The sequence below is a fragment of the Anomalospiza imberbis genome, chromosome 15, assembly GCF_031753505.1.
Source record: "Anomalospiza imberbis isolate Cuckoo-Finch-1a 21T00152 chromosome 15, ASM3175350v1, whole genome shotgun sequence".
Taxonomy (NCBI): Eukaryota; Metazoa; Chordata; class Aves; order Passeriformes; family Viduidae; genus Anomalospiza; species Anomalospiza imberbis.
In genome coordinates this window covers 3,778,087-3,804,877 of record NC_089695.1, presented here as the reverse complement: position 1 = coordinate 3,804,877, position 26,791 = coordinate 3,778,087, and the positions used below count along the sequence as shown (strand labels likewise).

Here is a 26,791-nt window from a genome sequence, read left to right as displayed (position 1 = left end):
AAACCCGTGTGTCTTTCAGATCTGAGTTGATCTTTTCATGGAAGTGAGCAGAGTTCGATTTATTGAGGAAAAAATTGGCTTGTATTTTGTCTACTCTGCAGCTTTGACAATGTTTGGGTCTACTCCATATCACTCCAAATAACAAAACTGCTGCTGCAATTCTGATCCAAAAAAGAGCTCCTGTGAAAGCAGAGGCTTGTACTGATATTTATTTATGGTTCATCAAATTTGGTGTGGAAATAATTTCAAGAGGATATAAATATCTTGGAAGATAAAAATTCTCATGTGCTGTATGATTAATGGACACTTTGTAGGAAAATTGTATTTATAGAGTACTATACTTAAGGCATAATTTTAAAATAACATAGTCCTTTTTCTTTGAAACTATGAATTTTAATCACTTAATGATTTTATTTTGCTGAAAAGGGAAATATCTTGAAGTTTATAAACTTCAGAAGGCTTCAGTACTATATGTGATCTTCTCTAATGTTTAATTTAAATATGTCCTGCAGCATATTTTAACATGCACTGGTTTCTTGAGCCTCTGTCTTTTCCATCAATCAGAAGAAGGGGTGTTCTTTGGAAGTGGTCAATGATATCTGCTACAGAAGAAAATTCCTGTGGGGTGGAAAAAAATGAGAAGGCTAAGGCCACAATGTCAGAATTATTAGTAACCAGTAGAAACAAAAGGGTTTTTTAATTCTAAATATTTATCAATATGATAAAAATACATATAAGGTCCAGATCAAGTGTTCTCATTCCTGCCATGATCTGTAGCTCAGTGACTCTGTGTACAAGCTGCTGCAATGTTGTATAATTAATTTATATAGTCTTGTTCTGTTTAACACATGCTGTCACCACTGTGCTTGATGTGATGACTGTACTTGAGAGTTCCGAGGTGGCTGATCAGTTCAGGGGCTCTGTCTCAAGCAGAACAGCCAGGAATGTGCTGAGCAGTCTGTCTGGTGCCAGCAAATCCACACAGTCCTGCAGGCTGGGGCTGAGCCACCAGTCTGGGAGCAAAGCTGGAACTTGGCAGGTATGGATTAGCTCTCAGCTCTGCACTTCCCTTATCTAGTATCTCAGTGGTAAACAAACATTCCCTAACCAGGCACGTGGATTTCTAATGGCTGTGTTCTAAGGCCACCCCTTCATTCCCTGAGTGCAAACAGCATAACCTGATTCTGCTTCCAGCAATAGCAATCTTCTCCCATGAATAACTCTGAGACAATAGGCAGAATTCCACCCCAGGAGAACAGTCATCTGACACTGAGGAATGAGGCAGGAGATGCCTTGAAATGAACAGCAGTGTGAAAAACACGTGGTACCTCTTTTCCTTTTAAGCTGGTTCCTAACAGGTATAAGTGGTCCTGCTCCTGGTAGCGGATCTGGATGTTGTACACTTTGTCTCTGTACAGCACCATCAGGACATAGGGGTGAGTAACTGTTTTCCTTGAGCTGTCTCTCACCAGGAATGTTCCATCCTGAAACATGAAAAAATGAAAAGTGACAAATAGCAGACACTTCTGGCTGTGTAACAACTTTCACTGAAGCACTTGTCCTTCTAAGTGTTTTTCTTTCTGAAATCTTCTTTGTTTCTCATAAGAGAAACTGCACCATTGGAGCATTCAGGTCTTTTGACAAATGTGCAGTCTTTCAGTTTGCTGCTTCAAACGTTCCTCTCTGATGCAAAAGCAGATTCTGAAGGAGGGTAGGAATGGTGTTGTATGAGGGAGAGGTTCCACTAAAAGAGGAAGTGAAATATCAAAGACCAAACCTCACATCACTTTAACCAGAAGAGAATTTCATTTCCACTAAGTGCCAATCACATTTCCTACGTGATGTATTTACAGACAGCTTAAAATAATGACAGGTATAGTATAATAAATAATTTAGGTAAAGTCAGTGATACTGTACCACTCTCTCTGCTTTTCTTAATTTCAGATCTATTCTGACAAGTCTTCCATTGAAATCCCTTTCTTAAAGGCACTGAATGGGACCTCATAAGCTGGACTTTAGCACAAGTCACTGGAATGGTGCACATGCCATCTTCAGCTCATGGCAAATGCTGTGAGGCAGCACAGGGTAACCACAACTCCCACAGCTGTAATTCTATTTATCTTTATTATATTCAAGATTATATATTAAATATTATCTATTTAATCTATTAAATACATCATTATTTATTACATATTTATTGTATTATTTTAATAATATATTGTTATAATAAATATATAATAAATAATTTATTTTACAATTAAATTGATTTCTATATAATTTATATATTATTTATTATATTTATATATTTGTTCATATTTAATACTAAATACTACATATTAAAAATAAATTTTCTATATTCAGTTTCTTTCCACATGTACAGACAAGCCTTGTTTGAACCTGTAGTTCATTTTGCTGGTCTCTATGGCGAAGGCAGGGTGGGTGCCCAGGCCGTTGCAGGTACCTTGTTTATCTTGCGGAGCGCTGCCTCTGCCTCGGGCCGGCTGACGAAAGCCACGTACCACTCATCCTTCAGAGAGCCCTGGGGTGGGGACAGGACAAGGACCAAGTCAGCTGCCAGGGAATGGCACCATGCACAGGAGAAGAGAGACATTGCAGTGTGAGGGATATGTGGGTCTGTGTGCAGAATCTGTGTGTGTCGCGGATCTCGCTGCTGTTTATTGTGGTATGGGAAGTGCTGCTAAATTGTTTTAAAATATCTGCTCACTTTGATAAATTTGAAAATATTACAGATCTAGGCATAATGCACCTACAGGTAAGCAAAAAAACCCTCAGATATTTCCAAATACTTTCAGTAAAATATTTTAAGTGGCATGCTCTCTTTTGTCTACCTGGACACTAGGCACAAAGGCATCCTTTGCCTTCATTTATCTGTTTGGTTTTTAGCTATCCTCTGAGACAACTGTGCAGACTTCCTGTGAATGTACTATTTATGACTGCCCAGCAGTGTTATCACCATGAGTGGTTTGCGCTACACTTGTTTTACTTAAGGAAATGTGAAGCAAAAATGCACTTAAAAGAATGAGTTCTTTACTCATCAAAGATTTGTGGAAGGAGAACTGAAAGTCTGATGCTGCTTGAAGGCAGTTGTGTAAAACAAATAATCCAGAAAACAAGTATTTTTCTTATTTTGCTCTGTTGGGTTTCAGCTATTGTTGTTTTTCTTGGTGAGGACAAAATAAGGCAGTACAGTTTGACACAGAAAAGGAAACTGAAAGCACTCAGTAGTGTCCTGACAGTGACTACTGAGTAGAAAAACAACTTTGAAAGGTGTTGTCTCTCAAAACCAGAAAACTTGCTGTCTTTACAGCTCTGGTTCATGTTTTGTACCTCATCTTCCTCCGTGTTTGCCTGGTGAACAGTCTGTCTGCTAGGAATTGGCAACGGAGGTCTCATGTCAGCTGGACCTCTGGAAGGAGATCTGCTGTTGCTGCCTTCAGAGATACAAAAGTAGAAAAGCAATGTTAAAACCAGGAAAATAATTTCATCTGTGCATCCAGGGTGTAGGATCTTGATTTTATGAAGCATGAAGTATTTGTATCACCCTGGTACTGAGACATCTAGAAGTTATTTGAAATCAGATTTAGGCTTCTTTACATAAGTCCATCCTTGGTGCACAGGGAATTTAACAGAGCTCTTGGGGTTCAGATCTCCATAAGAACAGATGAACTTGAAATAGGGGTGACATTTTATCAGTTTCTGTACCACAGTTACTCACTTGAGGGCATCTTGGTTTCTTTAGAGACAGAAGTAACATTGTCTCTTTGCAATCCTTGCCTTCTCAGCAATTAGAAAGTAAAAACTGTCACTGTAGGACATTGACAGTTGTTACCATGTGCGAAAAAATCCCTTGTAAAGCAACTGATGTCTAATTTTTCTTTATTTTTTTTTCTTACAAGATAAATATGGAGCATATTTCATATGAAAAGCATTTGCTAACCTTTTTGGGGAGTATTAGCATACCACAGTGATTTGCATAGCTCAGCTCTCAGTACTGTACAGAAAAGGATGGTTATATGAAGTTTTGACACCGCTGAACTAGGCAGGAAGCCCAAACTTCATGGGGACAAAAAAGCCCAAAATCTTTGATTCAGGCTAAGTAAGGTACACAAGATGCCTTTCAGGAACTTGACAGTTTTCTGTTCACAGTCCAAGAAGAAACATCCATAAGAAAAAAAGCTATTATATTGACTGCACTGAAACTACTTTTCAACTTTCATTCACTTAAAAAAGAAAAAAAATGTAAGGATGTAGGATACAAACCTGGATGGAAGCGTGGTGGTACAGGGCTGGTTGAAGACAGTTTTCTAGCACTGTTTAAAAAAAAAGAGTAGTCAGTATAACTACAACATTTCTCTATAACATTTCTGTGCTCTGATCACCTCATCTGGACTTTGTGGCTGTTTTACAGAACGTGAGAGCCCCTTGAGACCTGTGCAGGGTGAGGAGAGCCTTCTCTTTTCTTCTTTTTGTTTTTCTTTCCTTCTTTTTGTGTAAGTGGATCCACCTTTAAGTTCACCTGGAGCTCAGCATCTGGGAATAAGGTAATCAGTAAAGGCCAAGGAGACTTCTGTAGCAGGAATGTATCCAGCTTGTAGAGTTTTCACAGGGAATGACCTTGTCCTTCCCCAGAGCAGCAAGCACAGGGAGCAGCTCACCAGGCCACCAGCCCTGTCTCGCTGCGGGGTTCCACTTACAGAGTTATTGTTCTTGCAGCTTCTGTAACATTGTTGACAAAAATGCAGCTTCACATTTATGTTGCAAGCTGGGAAGGGCCAGCAACATCAGTGACTGGGGAATGTCCCACATGAGGAAAGGCTGAGGGAGCTGAGAAGGCTCAGGTGGGATCTTTTAAAGCACGTACGTATCTGAAGGGAGAGCCAGGCTCTTTCACTGGTACCCAGTGACAAGACCAGAGGTTCCCTGTGAATATCAGGAAACATTTTTTAATGTGAGGGCAAGCAAGCACTGGAGCAGGTTGCCAAGAGTGTTGTGGAATCTCTCTTTCCTTGGAGACATTCAAATGCTATCTAGATGTGGTACCAGGCAGCCTGTTCAAAGTGACCTTGCCTGGGTAGGGGGTTGGACCAGAAGACATCCAGAGATCTTTGCCAACCTCAACCCACATCCAAAGCTGCTCAAAACGGAGTCCTGCTCTTCAGTTTCTGGGTTTTTTGTTTTTTTTTTTTTTTGTTTCTTCACCTAATTGAGAACAAATTGCCTACACTCCTTTCCTTTACTGATCATATTTCTCTTCTGCTTAAATGAGCTGTTAAAAAGGCTCTGAGATAAATATGCTAATTTTGTTTGCACAACAAAAACACCCTATCATGACTTGATTTATGGGAGAGAATCAGTCAACCCAGGGGCCTCTGCTACAGCAAAATTTGGCAATGCTCTGAATATAAGCAGAAGTGTTCATCATAGGAATAGTTCAATTTGCATATGACCTTGCTATTGCTATTGGATTATTTGTTTTGGTGTCAGCAGTTCCAGAGAATGATGGTAAATGTGAGGAATTCATCAGAGAGCCATTAAAAAAATACAGAGATTAGAAAATGTGCATCAGATATAGACTCAAGGAGCCTGCTTTAAGTCATCAAAGTCTAAGTCTGTTGCATGGTACATCAGAAATCAACATTAATTAGGGGCTCTTCTGTCTAGCAAGTGAAGGCATAAAAATAAAATATTTGTGAGTTGAAGCTGGGAAAAATTGCAGCAAGGTTCACAATTTTAAATAGGAATTATCAACCATTAGAGTCAAATTTAGTAAAAGGGAGGTGTAGTTCTTTCAGATTCAACTCCAGACAACTGGGCTTGTGGAGTTTTTTAGTTTTGAAGTGTGAGGAGTTGCAGCTCTAACACTTAAGCTCTTAGAGTGTGCAGGACCCTTTTGTCCTGAATCCTGCCTAGTTTTATAGGATATGATCCCTTCCCAAAAGGACTGGTCATTCTTATGGATCCTGCAAGCAATGGGAGAGCAATGGATGTCTCAAGAATGGAAGCCTTGTACTGTGTAGGGTCTTGATGCCTTAGGATTTAGCTTTTCTATTTTCAGATCCTGCACTGCTTTAGTGTACAACTCCAAAACTCCATGGCCTGTCAGCTGCTGTTCTCCCATTTTATTGAGATAAACCAATTCCTCTCTAGGCCTGGAACTCAAGGACACCTGATTGTCTCAGGCCCAAGAGATGTAAACAACACTGAAATGGGGGGGATAACTTGGAGTAAATGACTTCATTACCTGAAGCTGTAATTGGAGGATTAACCCCTGATATGTAAATGAACCAAACTTAAATTGTCTGAAAAACTCTGACCATTGTCCATCCTGGGTGTAGCCCCTCGGAGGCTCTTGACTGCCCAAGGTGTACCTATTGAAGGCCTTCAACAAATACCTGCTTTTATTCTCTTAAGTTTGTCTAGCCTCTGTTCTAGGTAGCCACTCCAAGGCATCAGTTTAAAAAACTTCCTTGCCATAAAACAGAGGGATTCATGGTTTTTTCTTGGTTGCCTGATATACACTCTCTGCTCCACTGATTCAGAGCTGCAGTTTTAAAAAGGATTCTCCTGGATAGTAGGAACAGCACTCATTAGCATTTTGTGGATGAAAGGGCACAGTCTCAGTAATGAACTCCCAGTAATGACTGAGATTCAAGGAATGACCCATAATATGAAACAAACCTTTCTGCAGCAGGAATGCTGTTGGATCCTGGCTTAGGTGGAGGCTTGACAGATTTGGGTGGGAATGCATTGGAGCTGTATGGGGGCAAAGACAGCTGTGGCACTGGTCTTTGCAGGGCAGCTGTGGAGAGGAAAAGAAGGAAACTTAAATCCCACATGAGCTATTCTTAAATGAAGTAGAATGAAGAAATTCTGTCACCTTATTGCTGTTTAATTAGATAAATATAATGCAATAAACAGTCCTTGATATGTTAGTTACAGATTGGAAACCCATATGGTCAGCTGAGAACTTAAAAGTAGGTATTAAAATTAAAAATAAACTGGAACTGGCTTGAGCAACATTTACATTTTCTAACATCTGTTTTGGATAAGCCACAATTCAGGTACCTTAGCTGCAGAAGGTGCTACATGTTTTCTGTCACGTTCCTTCTAAATAGCAGAGTTGATATCACTTTTTTGAACATCATTCTGAGATTTCTCCCAGCATGAAATAAAACATTTTCTTTCTGCAGTGTCCTCAGACCTGAACTAGCAGTAAGAGTGGGACAGGTTAACTATGTTCTGCACAGCTTAAATAACTTTATTCTCCATGGAGGCTTGGGGGCAGTGATAATTGTTAGAGGCCTGGCCAAATGTCCTGCTTCTGTTATGGAGTCACTTTACCAACTCAGTTTCAGAAATCAGCATTCTGCAGTAGCTTATAAACACTGCTGGTACATGGAAGAAGTTCTGCTTCTGTTCATAAAAGTGACTAACACTGCACAGAGCCTGGTGCCAGCAGGGTTTGCTGAGGACTGGGGGACACCATGTTTCTGTTTCCAGCTGTTTGATGCTGTGTGCAGAACACAAATCTCTCTAATGTAATGTATTTCAAAATAAGAAACCCTGCTGGCTGGTAACGGGCTGACTGAAGGAAGCTATTAGCTATTTCCTGGGGTTTGTGGCTTTCATATGTAAATCTGCACCAGGCACTTTATAAGAATTCTACTGCCTATCAAGGTACCACCTGACTTTAGAAATGGCTCTAAGGAAACAACCGAAGTGATTTCCTTTTTACTTTTTTTTTTTAGAACTAAGACAAAGAAAGATTTCAAGTTGGAAAAATCACTGTAGAAATACTTACTGTCTACTTCATCCTGGGGAGCCAAAAAAAAAAAAATTAGCAACATATTATAGAACAATTCTTAGGAATATTTTACAAAATAAAATCTGGACACTGGTGAGTTTTGAGTATACAAGGATTTGAGTATACAAGGATTCTAACATCTACAATGTCACTTCCCTCTAAAATGTTTTTTCTTCATGCAACACCGAATAATTTTTAAAGTTTTTAAAATTTTAAACAAGATGTGTGGTAGATGTCCCATAACACATCTTGACCTAAAATAGCCAGAAACTCTCAGGAGATATAAGCTTTCTTTATTCCTTCAGGTAAGTGTAGGCTCTCAGAATTATCTGAAAGTGAAACTTTTAGGTCAGCTTAAGCTGAAAAATCCCCAGAAGCCCAAATCTTTTTTAAGCAAAACCACTTCTCCCATGTCATAGAAGAAATTCTGTCCTTATTCTTCCTGTTATCCAAGATAAAGTTCTCAGGGAACAAACTGAGCTTGACACAGAACTGTTCAAAAACACCCCATGTGCCATGAAAAATCCATGAGTATTCCTCACAATTTATAAAAGAAACAAGTTTACCTTTTCCAGCATTATTAGTTTATACAGGTACTTAATTTTACTCTAACCCCTATAGTTTTAAATATATGCTTTGAGACTATACTTACTTCATTTTTCTTGTGTGGTGGCCAACTGTGCCTGAAAGGAAAACAAAACACTCATCATAGGTAGAATAATACTCATTCACTTCATGTGCATTAGGCCATATTTTCAACTTGAACATGAATTTATAGTAAGTTTTAAAGACCAATGGATGCAGAAACACTCTTTTCTTCCTCATAAAAACATCTAAGATTCTAATTTTCAGCCATAATCTAATGCATTATTCTAGTCCTTAGCCCATCTCGATTTTATCAACAAGGAAAATGTCTGATGAATTGATTGTAAGATTAGAGCTTAAAACAAGCTTGTACAATGATGAAACATTAGTCTTCAAGTCTTGTACTCATTTATAATACTTGACAACACTGCTGGAGCACATCGTAAGGCTATCAGGCTTTGTTTCTCTGATCAATTATCCTGGCTGGTTAGCAGATCTCAATTATTTCTTCTCTTGTTTTAAGTACAGTCAGCATTCAGCCCCCAGATGGTCTAGAAAATGGGGGGAATGATGCAGTTCAGCTAGAAAATGCTGCTGGCTGTTTAGAAGGGGTTTTGTAGGCTAATAAAATCAATGGGATAAAAGTACAGCTTTCCTTTTCTAACACCCTAAAACAACAGCAATAGAACCCATGTAAGAATGTCCCCTAGAGCAAGAACTTGCTCTGCTGGAAAAAGCATGGATCATCTATATCTTTGTATGACTTGGAAGTGAGTCATGCCCCACGTAATGGCTCTTTCAGATATGACTGGAGAGAGTTTTTCTGCATTCACACCTTTCTGCAGCTTCAAGCACATCCTGTGCATATTAATGAACCAAAACTTTGATACCCACAGACCCTGCTGTCATGCAGTACCAGTAAATCAGACCATCCTGTGTTGCTTGTCCGTATTTTTGTTAAATTTCATTTCTCCTTTATTGAATTTCAGTGAAATGAGCACTTACTTTCCAGGGCTTTGCTTCCTTAGAGGAGGTGGGTTGCCTCTTTCATATCTGTCACTTGGTGGGACAGGAGGTTTTGGCATCATTGCTAACTGTTCTCCCAGGGATCTAAAGCAGGAGCCAGATGATGAAATAAAGGCAAAAAGCTTCTTATTAAGAAATAACTGGGGAATACTGGCAATGAGAGGATAATTTGCAGAGGACCAATCTTACCTTAGCTGTGAAACCAGAGGCTGCAAAACAACAAGGAATAGTTAAGAGAATGTATAAGTGTATCAAAAGAGGCAGAAACTATCAATATTCACAAACCAAAAAAAAAATTACCTTTTCAGGAATGCCTGGCTTCTTCCCTGAAAACAGTAAAAGCTTACATTTAGAAAAAGTGGGAGTTAATTAATTAAACTTCCTGTGAAATAAATAAATTTTGAATAAAATTGAAAGTTAATCTTGCTGGTTGAAGAACTCACATCCTGAGATGTAACCCAGAAAAATATTTTGGCTTTGCAAGTCATGGTAAAATTGCAGTTTCTCTTATTGAAGGGCAATTTAAACATTTTCAACATGGCACGTGTCACAATCACATTATCTAAGATTCAGCTTTGAACTACTGGATACTTTCTTGCCATTATATAACAGATAGGAGTTTAGATAATAAAATTGTAGAGTCATATCTGTAGATGCTTTGTATAATGTGGTTTTCAGGTCTGAAGGAAATGCCATTTTTTTCTATGCCTTATTAATTCTCAGCCTTCTTTTAAGTCTGTTGCCACATTACCTACAGCAGTGTATGCAGAGTTTCATTATCTTTGTATGCAAAGGTGATTTCCTCCTTTAACCTACTAAATATTTCCTTGTTCAATCACATAGGTGTACATCAAACCTTTATTGCACAGGGTTCTCATAATGTCTTTCTGTTCACCTGTCTGACCAAGGGTTGCTGTTTCCTACATGAAATTTCTCTCCTACTTTGTAAGTTCTGCTCACACCATTTATTCATAGACAGAGTACTTTGTCTACATTTGGTTGAACCTTGTTCTTTTGCATTAATTATATACAAACTGATTATTTTCATTAATTAAAGCAACCCCAGTGATATTAATGTAAGCAAATACTGACCTGATCCTGGGCTTTCTCTTTCGTATGGGGGAGCAAGGCGATCCAGAGAGGGTTTAGTGCTTCTGTCTATAGAAGGAGCTGGGGCTAAACACAACAACTGTGTAAGATCATTTGCTGGTATAGGTCATTATATCTTTATTTTGCATAGATTAGAACTGGTGTTACTTCTTAAAACAATAATTCAGACTCCTGTATGAGTAGCAGAAGAGAGTGGAACTGAGGGAAAAGAGGAAGAAGTGAAGTGCTGCATAGTCTGTGGGAAAAGCTTTACAAAGAGAACACCAGCTGTACTCACGTTTCAAAGGCTTCATGTTTCTGTCTCTACTCAAGTCGTTGCTGCTTGGTGGAGGAGGAAAAGCTGGCAGCTAGAACAAATATTTCACAAGTGGTTAAAATGTGTCTTCACATTTCTGTTTGGAGTGTATTAACCCCACCACACACATCTGCCAGTCTTGTGTTGCACAGCACAAGGAACAGGTCTCTGCTCACTGCAGGAAGGACAGGAGCCAGGCACCCTCCTGAAGCATGACCAAAATCCTTGATTTTTGTTGGATGCAGACTTGCCTCCATCTGCTGTGCCTCCCAACACTCCAGTGGGATGTCTCCTCAGGAATGGGAGGTGTATTGCCAGAGGAAAGGAGCTTCAACAACACTGCTGTATCTCTGTGACACTGCATCAGACCAGAAGTCCCTCCATCACATCCTAAACCTTTACTTGTGTAAACATTGGTAGGTTTAGTGTACATCTGCTCTGGCAAGCACTGAACCTATAGTACCAGCTGTCAACAGCACAAGAGCTTTCAGTTTTGAAGTATTTACAGCAGGAAAAAAAATGAATCAAATCTTGGTCATCAATGTTCTGATTATACAGTCTCTTACACTTTTATGTGGTCCTAATTCAATTGGGCAAGTGCTAGAAGTATAGCTTGGAAAAACATAAACTTGTTTTCAAAACAGAGGTATCCCTTAAAAATATGTAATTTATGTGGGAGAGGCATTCACAAGTAAGTATACATCTCCAATGTAAGAATCAATGAAATAATATGAAATAATTAAATATATTTCTCCCATGAAATTTAATTGTTCCTTGAACAATGGCCACCTTGTAGCAGGGTTCAAATCTATTTTAATGGCTTGTTCTTCATACACTAGGTGAATATATATGGCTCTACACTTGGACTCCTAAGAAGGTTCTGGGATAGGAAATAGGTGAGATATTAAGAAAGGAACATACAGTAGCACTTCTTCCCCCAAATAAGGCTGGTCCTGGGGCTGGGCCAGGTCGCTGGGGCGGTACTGGAGGCTGATGTGGAGGCTGATGTGCTGATCTGGTTGTTGTAGGTCTGTCTAAAGAAAACAAAAATCCAAAACTAAACAACTCCACAGAGTTTGGTTATTTAATACTCATTTGATCTTTATGACAAAGAGCCCTTACAAGAACCTGGCTACTGAAGTTAATAAATCATAAAGACATTGCTGTAGGATTTGACTGGCAGTTGCTTTAGGATCAGTGTGTTGTGTTGGGAGTTCCAGGCTGGTCTGTCCCTGTGGGGGTGACTCCCCTGCCAGGCTCTGGGCCTTAGGATTTATTTCATTCCCTGCAGCACAGTGTGTGAAACACCAGCCAGTCTGAATGGCAGCTTTGTCCACACCTCCAGGCTGCTGAGGAATCAGACATAAAACAAAAAGGCCAGGCAGGGACAGCTGATTGTTCTTTTCCCAAATTTCACTAGAGTTTATTTGCCATTGTTGTGACAACCTGCTCTGTCCAAGGTTCAAATCAAAGTCCAAATAATGCACACATCACACAAAACTAATCTTTATTCCAACAGAGCTTGTCCAAAGTAAAAAATGTAACTTTAAAAGTCACAGAGTTTTTGTCACTAAGTCTTGATTATGAACTACACTGTTACCTTCAAGAAAAAACTTTCTATATTCCATTATCAGCCACCTGAAACGTGGTTGATAACATGGGAAAATCTAATTTGTAAACTATCAATAGGACTTAATTTTCAGTAATTACCTATATAATCTGTGCTGCTTGGAAGTGACTTGGCAGGAAATATGACACTGTGATGTGCTTCTTCATTATTGGATGGAGGTGGCTCATAGCCATCACTGTCATGTTCTGCTTCCTCAGGCTCCTCTGTTGGTGATTCATAGTCAGCCTCATCTTCCTTTTCCTGGTCTTCATCAGGGCTTTCGTAGTCATCATCATCATCATCCTGGCAAACGAGCATAAAAAGTGGATGCTGGAAGAGAACACTAAACCCTGCAGAGCAATTTCCTTCTGGCCTTTCACTGTGGTATTTTTCACTCTGGAAAATACCAAACTTTTACAACCAGTTTGAGGGGAAAAAAAATCTGTTGAAATAATACAGGGAAAGGAGGAAATGTTCCACTGATGCATGGAGCACTCAAGAGCTTAAGAAAGGAAACAAATATCATTTCATGACAGTGAGTGCAGTGGGAGGTCAAGATAAGTTGCAAGTTTGCTGAAATGCATGAAGTGTTTTAGGGAACAGACAAGGCACCAGCAAACAAACCAGTGTTCCTAAGAACACAATGGAGCAGCAGTTGATGCTGCTGATATTCATTCTTACTTTCTAACATGTCCTCCACAGCATGCAACCCGACTTTTGAAAATTATTCATAAAAACTGGGTCTTTGATTTGGGTCTTGATGCCCTCCTGACATAAACCAGCCACGTTTGCAGGACCTCATAAGGGGATGGTGTCAATATGGCCATTGGACATCTGTGAAATCTGCCAAGGCTTGAGAGAAAAAGATCCCTCCATTCCTCATTGGGACCACAGGTGGAATTTCCAGATCCTCTGCACTGGCACAGAGCCCACGTGCTCTGTAGGTGGTTACTTTTATCTCTTGTACTCCCAGAATAGCAGCAAATCTCCTGTCAACTTAGTAACAAGTGGCTTCTAAAAATGCCTCTCCCTTTTATTTTTGGACAAAAGCCATTAGCACTGGTCAGCCTCAGAGACCTTCATAAAGGCAGGCTGTGCATCAGCAGCTGGGGGGGCGTGTTTCACCTAAAGACCTTCTCGAGGCATTTCCTATGCCAAAAGGCGGAAGGAACTTCTGCTACGTGGCCTTAAAAAAATTACTGTTCAGCAAGTTGGCTCTAGAGAATAAAATGGCAAGAATTTGCCATTGAATAACACAGCAACCTTGGACACCTCCTTTAAGAGCTTGAAACAGGCATGTAAAATTCAGCTGTGGTTCTGTGAGGACCTGGTCATAGGCTGGGAGCTTCCACTCGAGCAGTGGAATAGGAAGGCAATTCTGAACTTCTGGGGAGAACCTTTTCTCAGTGAGGAAATCCATATGCAGCCACTCCCATCATTCCTGCTCCTGCTTTTCCTCCCCCAGCTGCCCCAGCTGTGGTGCCCAAGCAGGCAGTGCAGGAACAGAGAGCCCCCTGAGCCAGGGGGTTTTCTGACCCAAATACTCACAAACGAAGACCAGCCACCGTCATCCTGAGCGTACCCTGTGAAAGAAGCACAACCCCACATTTCTGAGCAGGGGCAGCTTTGGCAGAGATGTAACAACTTACAGAAAGCATGGAAGAGGTTTTACAATGACTTCTGTGAGCCAGAGAGAAGTCTGAGAAGGGGATCCATGTTTGTTTGATAAGAGGATCCATGTTCACCCCTGAAAGAATTTTCTACCAAGGTCATTGACACAGAAACCAAGAAAGAAAGAAGGAGAACTAAGAGAAACCTGCAGCTGCCTGTTCCAATGAGCACTTTGTTTGTCTCCTGGCCAATGAGTAAAGTGTAAACTTAGGAGTTTTGTAAGAATGTATAAAAGGCATGCATGCAATAAAAAAAACAGAAGGTTTGAAGCCTTCTGAAAAGGGCATGTGTTGCTTTGTATTGTCTCTGTCTCAAGTACGACAAAAAGAACCCAACAAATCCCAGGAGAGTTCTGGACCTCAGTCCTGTGCCACAGGAAGGAGCTGTTCTTTCAGAGGCAGGCTGGCAGTGATGAGGGCACCCTGAGTAACATTCAAAACTAAGATAAAGCTGCCCTGCTGTGACACAATCTGGGTTCTGGCACTTCAGGTTTGTGCCACTTCCAATTTAAATTATATAATTTGAAAAAAAATGCTTTCAGAATGAGCCCAGACTTCTAATTGTGGTTTTTTTCAATTTCAGCTTCCCTCTCTAATACAGTGATGCTAGGAGGAAGTGCAGGGGTGGAGATGTTGGAACAGAAATATATAAGCACTGATATAATTCACAAGGTTAAAGAAAGACATTTTGACTATTCTCAGTTAAAAGTCTCTGCTCTTGCCTTCCTTCACCATCTTTTCTCTTTAAAAACAGTTTTTCTTACTTATTGTCCTGCATCTACACTTCTCTTTTTTGAAATTTCTTTATATTCCCATATTTTCATTGATTGTTTTGGATTTTTGGTTCCTAACCCTGCTCTCCTATGTTGACTCTGCTCTGCAAGTATTAATTTAACATTTTAATACTTTTAAACACTTTTTATTGTTAGGGTCTGCCAGTATACACTTACCTGTGTTTTCTGGAGATTTTTGTGTTTGGGCCCTGCAACAATGATACAAAAAATAAATTCTTTCTATTAAATATTTGATGCTTCTACTGCAAATAAAGACAATAGTTAGCTGTTTCAGTAGAAAGAAGTTTACATAGATTAGTTTAACTCTGCCCAAAATGCCAAAAACACATTAGTTGATATTTACATAGAGGACCCTAATAAAATCTAAACTGTTTCAAGAAGAACAGAAGTCAGGGAAGTCCAGTGGTTTGAAGCAAGGGGACTCAGTAAATACATTTACCAGTCCTGAAAACAGAAACTTCAAAGTCAAGTTCATAAATGTAAGGTTAAACAAGGTTTCTATGGTTTTCAATTCTACTTTTGGATTCTAGTGAATGGAAATGTGTAAAATCATGTTATCAGATGATGCAAAACCATGTTATATAGACTGGACTTGGTTTTCATTGGGTAGGGTCATCAATTGTTCTTTTCTCATAGAATGTTCTTGCAATTTTTGCTCTTCTTCAATTGTGAATATTAGATTCAGTGACAAATATTAAGAATTAAAGAGTATAATGATGTATAGATCTGTGGAATGCATTAATGATGATTTATTAATAATATATGCCTAGGCTTTGTGGCCTTCTTAAAGGCCATGTGCTCAGCTGGAGAATTGCAGGAAACATGCAAATGTTACTTGGTTCTGGGCATGGCAGAAGTATCTGGGGTGTTCACGGGCTCAGGATCTGATATGTGATATCAGATGACATTAATGAAACAGAACTTTATTTTATAGAATTTCCAGGCTGCACTTCTGATCCAGGCATTATTGATAAACGAAAACCAGTCCAGAAAAGATCTATCTGAAAGCTTTGAACAAGAAAGCTGAGTTGTCTTACTCACCATTTTGGAAGGAAAGAGAGCCTCCCTTCATTTTTGTTTATTTCTTGGCTTAATTTACTTACAATTCTATTGGAAAGAAGAACAAAAATAGTTTAAAAAATAACCCTTGAAACCCATCACTTGTCAAAGCAGCTAAATAATTTTCTTTGCCATTATCCCTCAGTCTCTGCTAAATTTAATCTGGTAACTCATGATTATTATTTACTATGTGATAAAAACACTGAATTTACCATCTTATTGCAAAGTTGTGCTACAGCATATCCAACTACAAACTAGACTCTTTTTCCCTTGGTAAAACCCCATGTTGCTGGATTGTTTAAAAATAAACATTAAACCCAGCAAGCCTTAGGACCTTTAGGTGTTGTAGACATCACACTGCTTCAAATAATGGTCATGGCATTTGTATGATTTTGCATGGAAAAAGCAAATAATACTTCAGGAAAACAGAGCTTATGGCTGCAAAACCAGGGATTAAATGTTCCCTGAAACTCTTCTCTATTCTTTTTGTGTTCCTTCCTCTGCAGCCAAGTAATCCCTCCAGCAGAGAAAGGGAAAAGGCTGATCTAATTCCATGTTTCAATACATTTTGCAGGGCATAGCAGAAATATTATTTTGTTTTTTTTAATCAAAATATTATTTTGATTATTTTGTTTCAAAGAAAGTTTGGGATGAGCCATGATCTGATTCTGAATTGTCATTATTTCTTATTGAAGAACATCCAACTTCAATGTTGTTTCCTTTTGCTGCAGGGGATAAGGAAGTTGCTGTGTGAATAATAAATTCCATGTGAGACATCAGGAAATGTCCTGGGGTGAGCACACATCATTGCCTTGGTCGAGAAGTCAGTTATGGAATTTGTCTGTTGCTTATTCCCTGCTGTAGAAGAGGATATTTCAGAATGTCTCAGGTTTTTTTCAGCTAAAGAAGTAAAATGAAGTTCTCTGGTTTTGGAGCTAATAATTCTTAGAGTTCAGACTTCCCCGGGTGTGATTGAGACCTGAGTGTTTGGAAATTTTCTGGACTAAACCTAGGCTGCCTGCTATGGGGATTTACACCAACTGGTTTTTGAGGAAAAACTGAGAGGAAGAAGTTGATCATCTCATCTTGCTGCCAAAAAACTAATCATATCATGCTTAAAATACAGTGTCTAATCTTTATTTCTAGTTTAGTTGAAATGTTTCAAACCAAAGGCTCAGAGGGTTTATTAGAAGAAAGCAAATTCTAGGAGGGTCAGGCTTTACAAGCAATGTTCTCAGGGAAGACTAGTGCACTGAGCAGCTGAGCCTGTCAGTGTGAGGAAGGAAGTACCAAAACCACACTGCTCTCTGAGCTGTGGGAGTGGATGATAGGAGAGGATAAGGCAACAGCACTTGCAGAAAATGTTACTCAGACTTCTCATTCTCTTTCTACCTCCTCCACCACTTGCTAAACTTAAAACTGGCAGGAAGTTGAAAATTTAAAAAAAAAACCCACACAACCAGCCCCCAAATCAAGACTCCAGAATTGGCTTTTGTTCACTCAGATACTGTTTTGTTCACTCAACTGCAGATACTGTTAACATGAGTAGAATCCACTCTACATGTATTGAGACAAAGGGCTTAAGATGGGTAAGAGAGGTGGAATACAAATTCCTCTAGGGCCAGGAGGCTGCACAGTTGCATATTGAGCACTGTCAAAAGCATAGTTGGTGATCCAAGTCTTTGGTTTGGCCTTTGAGAAGACTCTGCTGGGCAGATGCAATGCTGTTTTATTGCCTTCAAAACAGACTGAACACCAGATATGTTCCAAACCTTGCCACAACCTTTAGACCCCAGCTGAAAGCATGTGTGCACATGCACTGACATCTTTTACCTTTTAACAGAGAAAGTGCAGATTTCTCAGTTTTTATGTTTGCACTTTTACTCTTCTGAAAGGAGAATGACTTTCAGACTGTGCCATGTTTGCAGGCTCTGGCTGTGTCACACTGAGCTGGCAGATGCCATGAGTGCAAACATGAGCTCTCCTGCTGGAAATTTCTCCCAGTGCTATGGGACACACTTTGGAGTGCTGTGGGATATGCCTTAAGATTTCTCCACAAGCCTGGAAATTCCAGATCTCAGTTTTGCCATGGACCTGCCACTGCAATAGCCAGAAGGATCAACAGCATCTTAAAAATTTGGAACCCTTTTCTCTCAAGATAGTAAACAATACGAGTGACAGAGTAATTCCAGTGTTTATAGCATGGCTCAGGTGTCAACCAACCACCAGTGTTGTTTTTAATGAAATCTTTGCTTTTTCTGTTTATGAATTCTGACCACTGTAAGGCACATTCTGTTGAATGTGCTTTAAAATATTTGCAAGACTCAAATTTGTTCTCCATGAGAATAAAACTTCATTACCTTCTCTGACTGGCAGTAGTGCTAAGGAACAATAGGAAAACTCTGTTTTTCTCTTAAGCTGTAAATTGGCCTCTTGCTCCATTAGATTTATAATCAAAATGTTAGTAACAACCCCATTATTAGGTTAGGACTGATGGTCAGTGTCTGCTCTGTGTAAAATACACCAAATCCCTTCCCAGTCTCACCAGTGTATCTCTTTCAGGACTGTTTGTGAGGATTCAGGTGTGTATCTAAACATAGTGGTATTAATATTAACTTTTTAAGCAAAGTTTTCCAGAAAGAGTTCAGCCCTTTCAGTGGAGAGTGCTAAAGATTTTAAGCATTTTAATTTTCAAAACAGTGCTTAAATCTGGGAGTTTTTTTGGTTTTTACAAAGAAGCCAAAAGTTTTATGAAGATGTGCACCTGTAACAGGGCTGGTGGAGATTACTTTTCAAAATAATAATTCATTAGTAATAACAGAAGGTTGTAGAGTTTTACAATGAGATTCAGGAAATGACCTGACATACCTCATAATGACAACTGTGACCTACTTTTAATTCTTGAAAAGTCACAGAATCATCCCCAAATAATGACACAGTTATATTCAAAACCTGAGCAGTGGCTTTGCTCAGAGATACATGTTCAGCAAGCCCACACAGCCAGCTCAGGAGTCCTGTACAGATGCAAGGTGTGCTTTGCAAACCTTGTGTGATTCCAGGTGCTGGCTCCACATAGGTCAGAATATTCCAGCTAAATTTACTGAGGAACAATCTCTCTTGTTAATATATCTTTTGTTCATCTTGTCACTGGCCAAGGCTGTAACACCTGCTGTTTCTATTAAGCTTTTTGCAGGGTATGCTCAGGTTTTAGCTCTGCTATTAAGTATCAGGTAGTGTAACTATAATATACTAATACCTCTTTCAGCTTGTAGGGGAACTCTTGCTACAACCAGTTGAGGTTTGCATTATGACACAAAAGAAAAGTGTGAATGTGTTCTAGCAGAAGTCACCAGCCAGCACTTTGTGTTTCGATGAGGGTGTGGAGATTGTGAAGTAAAGAAATTAATGTTTAAAAAAATGGCAGACTCTTCTGCCCATTAATTCTATCCAGGAGGGCTGTTTTGGGGTTAAGTGGATTTTTGGTTTATTGTTGTTGTTAGGTGGTGGGTTTTTTTGGGTTTTTTTTTTTTTTTTTTGGTGGTTGGTTGGTTGGTTGGTTGAATGTGAGAACCAGTTTTTAGTGAGAACCAGTTCTCTTCCCTATTAAAGCTCTAAATTATTGTTTTAAACACTGCCATTACATGGAGGACCTTTCTGTATGTATAATCACCATATTCCAGTGAATATTTTGCTTGTTTTTAAGTATGAAAAAGTTCCAGAGCTTTCCTTCCAATTTAAATATCTACTTATTTATTCAGTTCCTCAAGCTGTGCACCAAGCATCACTCTTCTTTTAAAGCTCTTGATTTCAAATTCTCTTCTTGTTGAGAAATCCAAAAGATCTGAGTGAAAAGGCTGTTTCTGCTGGGCTGTAACATGTGAGAAAACCAGAAGATCTGTCTAAAAAAGGCTGTTCACTGTTTCTAGGGTGTGAAAATCAAACTTTGAGGTATCAATAGGTTCGATGAGGAGGTAGAAGCAACTCCACATGGTTAGATTTCATTTTAATGATTCACCTATGGCATGATATGTCTATTAGACCATCTACTGACTACTTTTCTCTCATGAATTTGAAAGGAAATCACCGGAAGTTCTCAATATGAAAAGCTCAGACAATGAGAACAAGAGGTAATTCTGCCAAAGGACTGCTAAGGTGGGACAAATTATCAGAGAATTACAAGTTCTACAGTATGGTTAGATGAGTCTGTCACAGAAAATCTGGTCTATCATCAACACTGTGACATGTTTCTTTTAATTGAAAATGAGTTCAGAAATTCTGAGACATCAGAGCATCTTCTTTAAATAATATCTGGACCTCCTTACTAAAATATTGTACATCACCAACCCCTATTATCAGGATATTTATTGTGTGAAAATACAGATGTGATTTTAAGAAATATGTCACATCTGAGGCTTTCAAATTCAGTCCTTCATATCCGATCTGAACAAGGGGGTTCTGCTGGGTTCAGCTCTTCCCACCAGCTCACCCATGAACACAAAATTTTTCAATATTCTTGTCTTCCCCAAAACACCTTCCACAAACTCTGATGCAACTGAAAAGGCAAAGCAAATTGTATCTTGTGTAGCAAAATCAAGATATCCATGAAGGGAGGGAGTCTGGAACTGGGAAATGAGCAACAAAGACACAGCCATGCTGGAACAGCTTGAATTCCTTTTTTCCTCCCTCCTTTGTTTGAAGAGCTCCATGTGTCTCATGGTTAGAAACCTTCTAACCTCCAGCTTAAATGGGTAGCAGAGAACCCATAGCAAAATAAAATCCTTCATTTTTCACCATGAAATATTAGAAGAAGCCAATTTCTCTTACTCAGTATTGACTTAATGGGATTCTTTTTCTTCATTAAGTAACTTCTATGAAATTAAGGAAGTTATTGAGATGAATTGGAAACTTTTTCAAGGCCTAATCCACAGAAGCTAAGAAAAGCTATTGAACATTGAATCACATGGTCCAGACTGATTTCTCTTGAACACCCACCTAAAGCAAAAGCACATGAAAATAATTTCAAATCCTCAGCTCTTGTGGACATAACTGACTTTTTTTTTCCCCTTTAAGTTAAAGTCAACATTTAAGCAGTGAACAGTTAAATCACACTTCAAAGGTAATACTTGCACGGAAGTTTAACCTTTGTGGAGCTGCTGTCAGTCAAAGAGTTCTTTTGAACATCCCCCAGACAATCTTCTTGTGTTGTATCAATTTGCTTGAGCAGTCATGACAACACTCATTTTATTTTGGAATAGTCTTCTTTTTCTCTCAGTATGCTCCAATAACAAAGTCTCTAACCGATCACTCACAAATCATTTGCCTGATATTTCCTATGAGACTTCACTGCAATACAGCTAAAATAATTTTTAACATTAAAATAGTTTGACTTTACTTACGGCACTCTGAGCTTTGGGAATTTCTGAATATCATTTTCAGACATGTTCTGGAAAGGAAACACATGGGATATGTGACAAAATTGTCCATGGAACACCCTGTGACTGATCCAAGTAAGTCATACACATATATTCAAGAACGTGGCATGAATTCATGTGGTCTTTACATGACTTCAGAAGCCAGGTATATTGAATTCCTTCATGTCTGCACAGTGAAGTTAGGCAAGATTGTGCATGATTGCAAAATTTCATGGAAGAACTGTAGATTTTAAAATACAGAACCTTTGGCTGGAATGTTGTTCTAAGAACCTTATCTGTAACAGAGCACATGAAAAATCAAATGTTCTAGGGGACAGATAGCTAGAAAACTCCTTGGACTTAAAAGCAGCCTTGGCAGCCTAAAAAAATCCTTCTAGAACCAGGGATGGGGGGAGGATGTTTGTTCCCCCTCAGCCATAGCACAGCCCCTGGACTGAGGCTCCTCCTGACTGAGCTGTGCCATCTGGAAACCTTTCCTGATGCTCCTGCAGAGTCATCCCTTCTCTTCCTCCAGCATGTGCAAGTCCTCAGTTAGGGGAGATTCAGGCATTATGAAGAGTTTGGATTTTGTTGATTTAGTGTTTTGTTTAGTTAATCATGAGCTTCATGAATTCTCTTTGGAACAGGGATGATAGTCTGGTTCTTTTTGTCTTTTTTTACTGGTTACAATGGGTTTCTAATTAGACATTGGTTCACTAAGCTGTCAGTGTCATAGGACAGAACAAATCCTCTGTGTTTTTCCACACTATTTTGCCTCTGGGAGGAGTGAAACACAGGAAATTGCACTGCTTTTATGGAAATGTCCTGCAGTACTTCCTGAAAAATCCTACTTTTTCTAAAGGCTTTTTAAGCTTCTCTCTAGAGTTCTATTCTGTGATAAACCTGACAAATATTAGAGGTATAAACTCTTTTACAAGGGCCACATTTCTGTTTTAAATAATAGAGAATTTTGTTACAATAAGTTACATGGAACTCCTTTGCTTTTATTCCTACTGCATCTCAATAGGGCTTTCCTTGTGGTACCCAGTGGGCACAGAAAGGTGACTCTGAAATTAGGATCTTATTCTGATTCATTTTAGAGCAACATCTTTATGCCAGGTTTATTATGTAGATCTAACAACAGCTACAAACCCAGCAAACACTCAGCCTGAGCAGCTGTTCTGTGCAAATGTAATTGGCAGTTTCCAGTCACTCACAAAATACAAAAAGATGTTTCTTAGGAAAACCATTCATAGAAGCAATTTTTTTCCAGACTGCTTTGTACTCTGGAATATTTTACTGGACATCTTCTTCTGTGGTTCTGTTTAACAAGTGAACCTTTTCCTTTTTTTTTTTTCATTATACAATTGCCAAGTAATTCAAAAGCTTAAAAAGAGTCTGAGCAGAGGTGAGCAGCTGCTTGGCTTGCTCAGTAGAATACATCCTTCACATCTGCTGGGATGCCTCTGAAGAGCTGCTGCACTCTGAGCTAATTACAGAAACACTGTGGAAATAATAGAAAATCACAAAAATCGCTTAGAAATCACACAGTTATTGCACTTTCTGTTTGCACCTCACAAACTCCCAGAATGTCATTATGCTTCCAGAGGCAGAACTCCCACTCCAGCCACAGATCCTCCGTGCTTGAGCTGAGGAGGATCTCCTGGGGGCTGGTAGGATACATCTCATGACACATCTGAATAATGATGACTGCACCCTCCAGCAGCAGGGAGGGTCAAATCCTGTTCCTACAACAGGGGCTTGAAAATTTTTATGCTTTGTTTCAATTAAATGTCAAAAAAATGAATATTAGGACAAGTAAATGAAAAATACAAAACTTTACAAGAGGTATGCAGAGATCTCCCCACTATGACTAATTAAATAGAACTAAATTACTACTTCTGGGGAAATATAATGGCTAATATTTGAAAATTAAAGTAAAAAGCAGTAATATTAAAAGCTCATACACATCTTTGTGGATGTGTATTTAAGACTGGAAACAGCTGCTATGTCAGTGGAAGTTATCAGCTTTTTTGTAAAATTAAGCCAAGCCTGGAACAGTGTTGATTTAAAGCCACAGGGACTTTGCTTACTAGTTTTGATGCTCTTATATTTCATTGTTTTTGTGTATTGCTACAGAAGAAATCTAATTTTATCTATAGTGGAATGAAGGAGTTATTCCAATTAAAGGCCTGTTGTTCTGAGCAGGGCTGTGTCTTTAGTATGAGAGGATAATGAATAAATGTGGGTTTTCTGTAGTTAATATTTGAAAACATGAACTCCCTATACAGGAAGAGATTAATTCAAGACAAGATTATGATTTAGAACTTCACTGTCAGTTTAAAAAATACTAAAAAATATTCATATTGAACAACATGCTTGGGCCCCCAGCATTCCATATTTAAAGCAAGTTGTCTGGCTGATTTTAGCAAAAGCATTTACCTCCCATACCTATACCTCAGTAACCACCTGGGAGGTGGCTCTCCATCTGCAAAATAAGGAGGAGTCTAAAACATCACTTGGTTGGAACTTTACAGGAAGGAATTTTACAGCTCCACTTACCAAAAACCTTTGTCCATTTATGCTGTGCTTCCTCACGACTTTCTCACAGTCCTTATACTTTAGCTGTCAATGAGAAGATGATTATTGCACCCTTAACTCTAAGAATCAATTAAGACACTTAAACATATGTCTGGCTTTGAGTAGATGCTTTCAAGACACCGTTTTGTATGCTATGGCCTGCCTAAATGGCTCATGTTGTCCTATAAACATGGATTTTTATGACAGACATCCTTCAGTGGCCTTAAAGGCTTTCATCCATTTAGGAACGTGTTATTCCTCACACTTACAAACCACCTCACAGCTGCCTGGCCCAAAGAAATATTTGAAAAATGGATTATTGTGGTACTGACTGGGATGAGCAGCTGCAGAAGTAGAGTAAAACCCGATGATCCAGGAATACTAAAGCTGACTGATCCCAGTCACAGAATTCATTGATGTGATCAAAAAGCTTTCACTTTTGGATAGAAATCTCACTCATTAATCCTGGAAATTATCTATAATATTTGTAAAGCTTTTCCACAGTGTTATGACTTCCAGCAGCATTTAGGACAAGGATATCCTCTTTAGAAGCTGCTCATGTACAGGCTGACCACAAAGCAAGACATGACTTTTAAGCATGTCCAACAGTTGTCCTAAGTTTGGTTTTAGTTTTTGGATTTGTTTTTTGTTTTTTTTTTTGGTTGGTTGGTTGGTTTTTTGTTTTGGAATTTTTTATAATTTGAACAGCAATAGCACAATGTAAGAACACAATTTATATTTTTGATCTGTTTCAAGTTGGTCAGGTCCCTATCAGAAGGAGCCCAAAGAGCAGGCAGGCAAAGTGACTTTTGGAGGCTTCGAGACAAAAGAATGACTTTTATTCTGTCTGAAACTTCAGTCAGTGAAAGCTCTGCAGACAAATGACCCTGTTTTGCTGGGATAGCTCCCCTAGAGCAGAGAAGCTCTTCCAGGGAGCTTTATGTGCTTTGCAGTTCTATCCCATATTTCATTTCAAGGTGTAACATTGTAACTTGGTGTAAGGATCCTGGAAACAACCGAACAGCAGAGAGGGTATTTTTAGGAGCCACCTTCAGTAATTCATATGAAGAAACAGACCTTACTCTGGTAAATATTTTAGGATACAGATTAAAACTTCTGTGCCAACTGAGGACTTAAACCTGTATATAATTTCTTTCCTACAGTGAATGCTATTGTGATGTTACCAGCACAAGTCTGTATGCAGAGGGAAACAACACATCACTGTGGTTGAGATCTAATCTCAATCTGGAAGTAATTTATTAAAAAAATGCTGTTTAGCTATTAAAATAAACTTCGGAATATCCCAAATATTATCTTTGCTTTTTCTATACAATAAAAAAAAAAGGAAATTATTTGAAAATTTGGTTCATTCATTCTTTATCTCAGAGATAATATCTCTGAGTTTATATAGATCTCTGAGTATATAATATTCTCTGAGTTTATCTCAGGGATAAGCTCTGGTCACTTGTTAACAGCTGCCCAGAGCTGGCTGACATGGGCTGACATTCTTGTTTTACCCAGATTTTTCAGATTATTTAAACAGCTTTTGCCCTAATTTAGCTCCCCGAGAGTGGAATACCATTATCTCCATCCTGGAGAGTATCTTGATCCCTAGAAGGGAGGCACTACAGAAAAATGTGCATTCAGTTATGGTAGAGCTTACAGTTGATCCTTTTGTCACTGTTCAGGATATTACTATCAGAACTTTCAGAAAGCCATTTTTCCCTTCCTAATTTCTTGGAAATGGTGGTCCAACTTCCCTCTGCAGTGCTGTTGTAATGTTTTTTGTACTTGTCTGAAGTTACCTGTTGATAATGATCTCATCTATTCCATCTCCAGTTTTTGGTTTCACTTTCCTGTGCCACTAACTCCAGCACCCTAAAATTAGGGGCTTGTAAGTAGTTGGCAGTTTCACTTCTCTGGAGATTTGGTAGACACAGATTCTATGTTTGATCTGCTCATCTTTATTAAGTAGTTCTGCATTCCACTATCAAACTTGCCTCAACTCCCCAGATAAGACTCTCACAGAGTTATAGGAGCCATTAAAAAAAAAAAAAATAAACTTCACATTATTTCAAAATTAAGCCCGAGGTGTGCCAAGTTTTACAAGTCTAGCCAGGGATGTGATTAACAAAGACATTCAGAGGCTCATTTTTTACACCCAGCAATTTGGAAAAAAATATCACTTCTGAAAATCATTGAAGATGAAACAGAAAACGTGTAATCATCACACCTTAGTGCCTTCCGCAGCTGTTAACGTGTGTTACACCAACAAGCATTGTAGTAACCTGTTTATTTTCTCTAACTAAGCCATGAGTTTCTCTTATACCCAATTTAAAAATCCCTTTCAAGATTCATTTTCGCTGACCAGTTGAGCTCAGCTTCTCATTTGACAGCGGTTTTGCTTTAAGTTCTGCAGCGAGCTTTGCCCATTATAAAATATCTGAATTTAGCCCTACCAACATTCCAGCAGTTTGCTCCTCCATCAGATGAAGACAAAACACGGCCAAACTCACCGTCCTGAAATATTCTGCTAAGTCATCTGGGTCCCAGGTGAGCACGTCGGAGCGGTAGGGGACGTTCCGCAGGTCCATGGTTGGTTCCCCCCCAGGCACTCAAGAAGCATTCACAGCCCTGCTGCCAACGACACAGCCATGGATTCTCTCTCTGTGGCCACCTCCAAGGAATTCCTTGCCCAGCCTCCAGCTGCTTCTGTCAAGGAACTGTTCTGGTCAATTGAAATTATGCTTTCAGTTCGTTCCAGAAAGACACTGCTTCCTCTGGTACAAAATGGTTTCTACTCCGAGAAGTTTCAGCTAGTCAGCCT

General features: G+C 39.1%; 1 protein-coding gene and 1 long non-coding RNA gene across 2 annotated transcripts; one reads left to right on the top strand and one right to left on the bottom strand.

The window, feature by feature from the left end:
* Window positions 1-185: 185 nt before the first annotated feature.
* On the bottom strand, window positions 186-26,791 carry LCP2 (lymphocyte cytosolic protein 2). Its single transcript, XM_068205605.1, has 20 exons — window positions 26,481-26,791; window positions 23,947-24,009; window positions 21,370-21,416; window positions 15,956-16,021; window positions 15,071-15,102; window positions 13,999-14,033; window positions 12,552-12,753; window positions 11,763-11,875; window positions 10,824-10,893; window positions 10,529-10,612; window positions 9,737-9,762; window positions 9,626-9,645; window positions 9,416-9,520; window positions 8,467-8,508; window positions 6,700-6,822; window positions 4,282-4,331; window positions 3,350-3,452; window positions 2,462-2,546; window positions 1,329-1,484; window positions 186-618 (listed from the first exon to the last, which is right to left on the bottom strand). Exons 1-20 carry the CDS (start codon window positions 26,556-26,558, stop codon window positions 496-498), a joined length of 1,623 nt encoding a protein of 540 aa, XP_068061706.1. The 5' UTR covers window positions 26,559-26,791; the 3' UTR covers window positions 186-495.
* Window positions 6,696-10,424, top strand: LOC137482943 (uncharacterized). The gene is made up of 2 exons (XR_011004282.1): window positions 6,696-6,822; window positions 8,467-10,424. It is a non-coding gene; the product is annotated as an uncharacterized lncRNA (long non-coding RNA).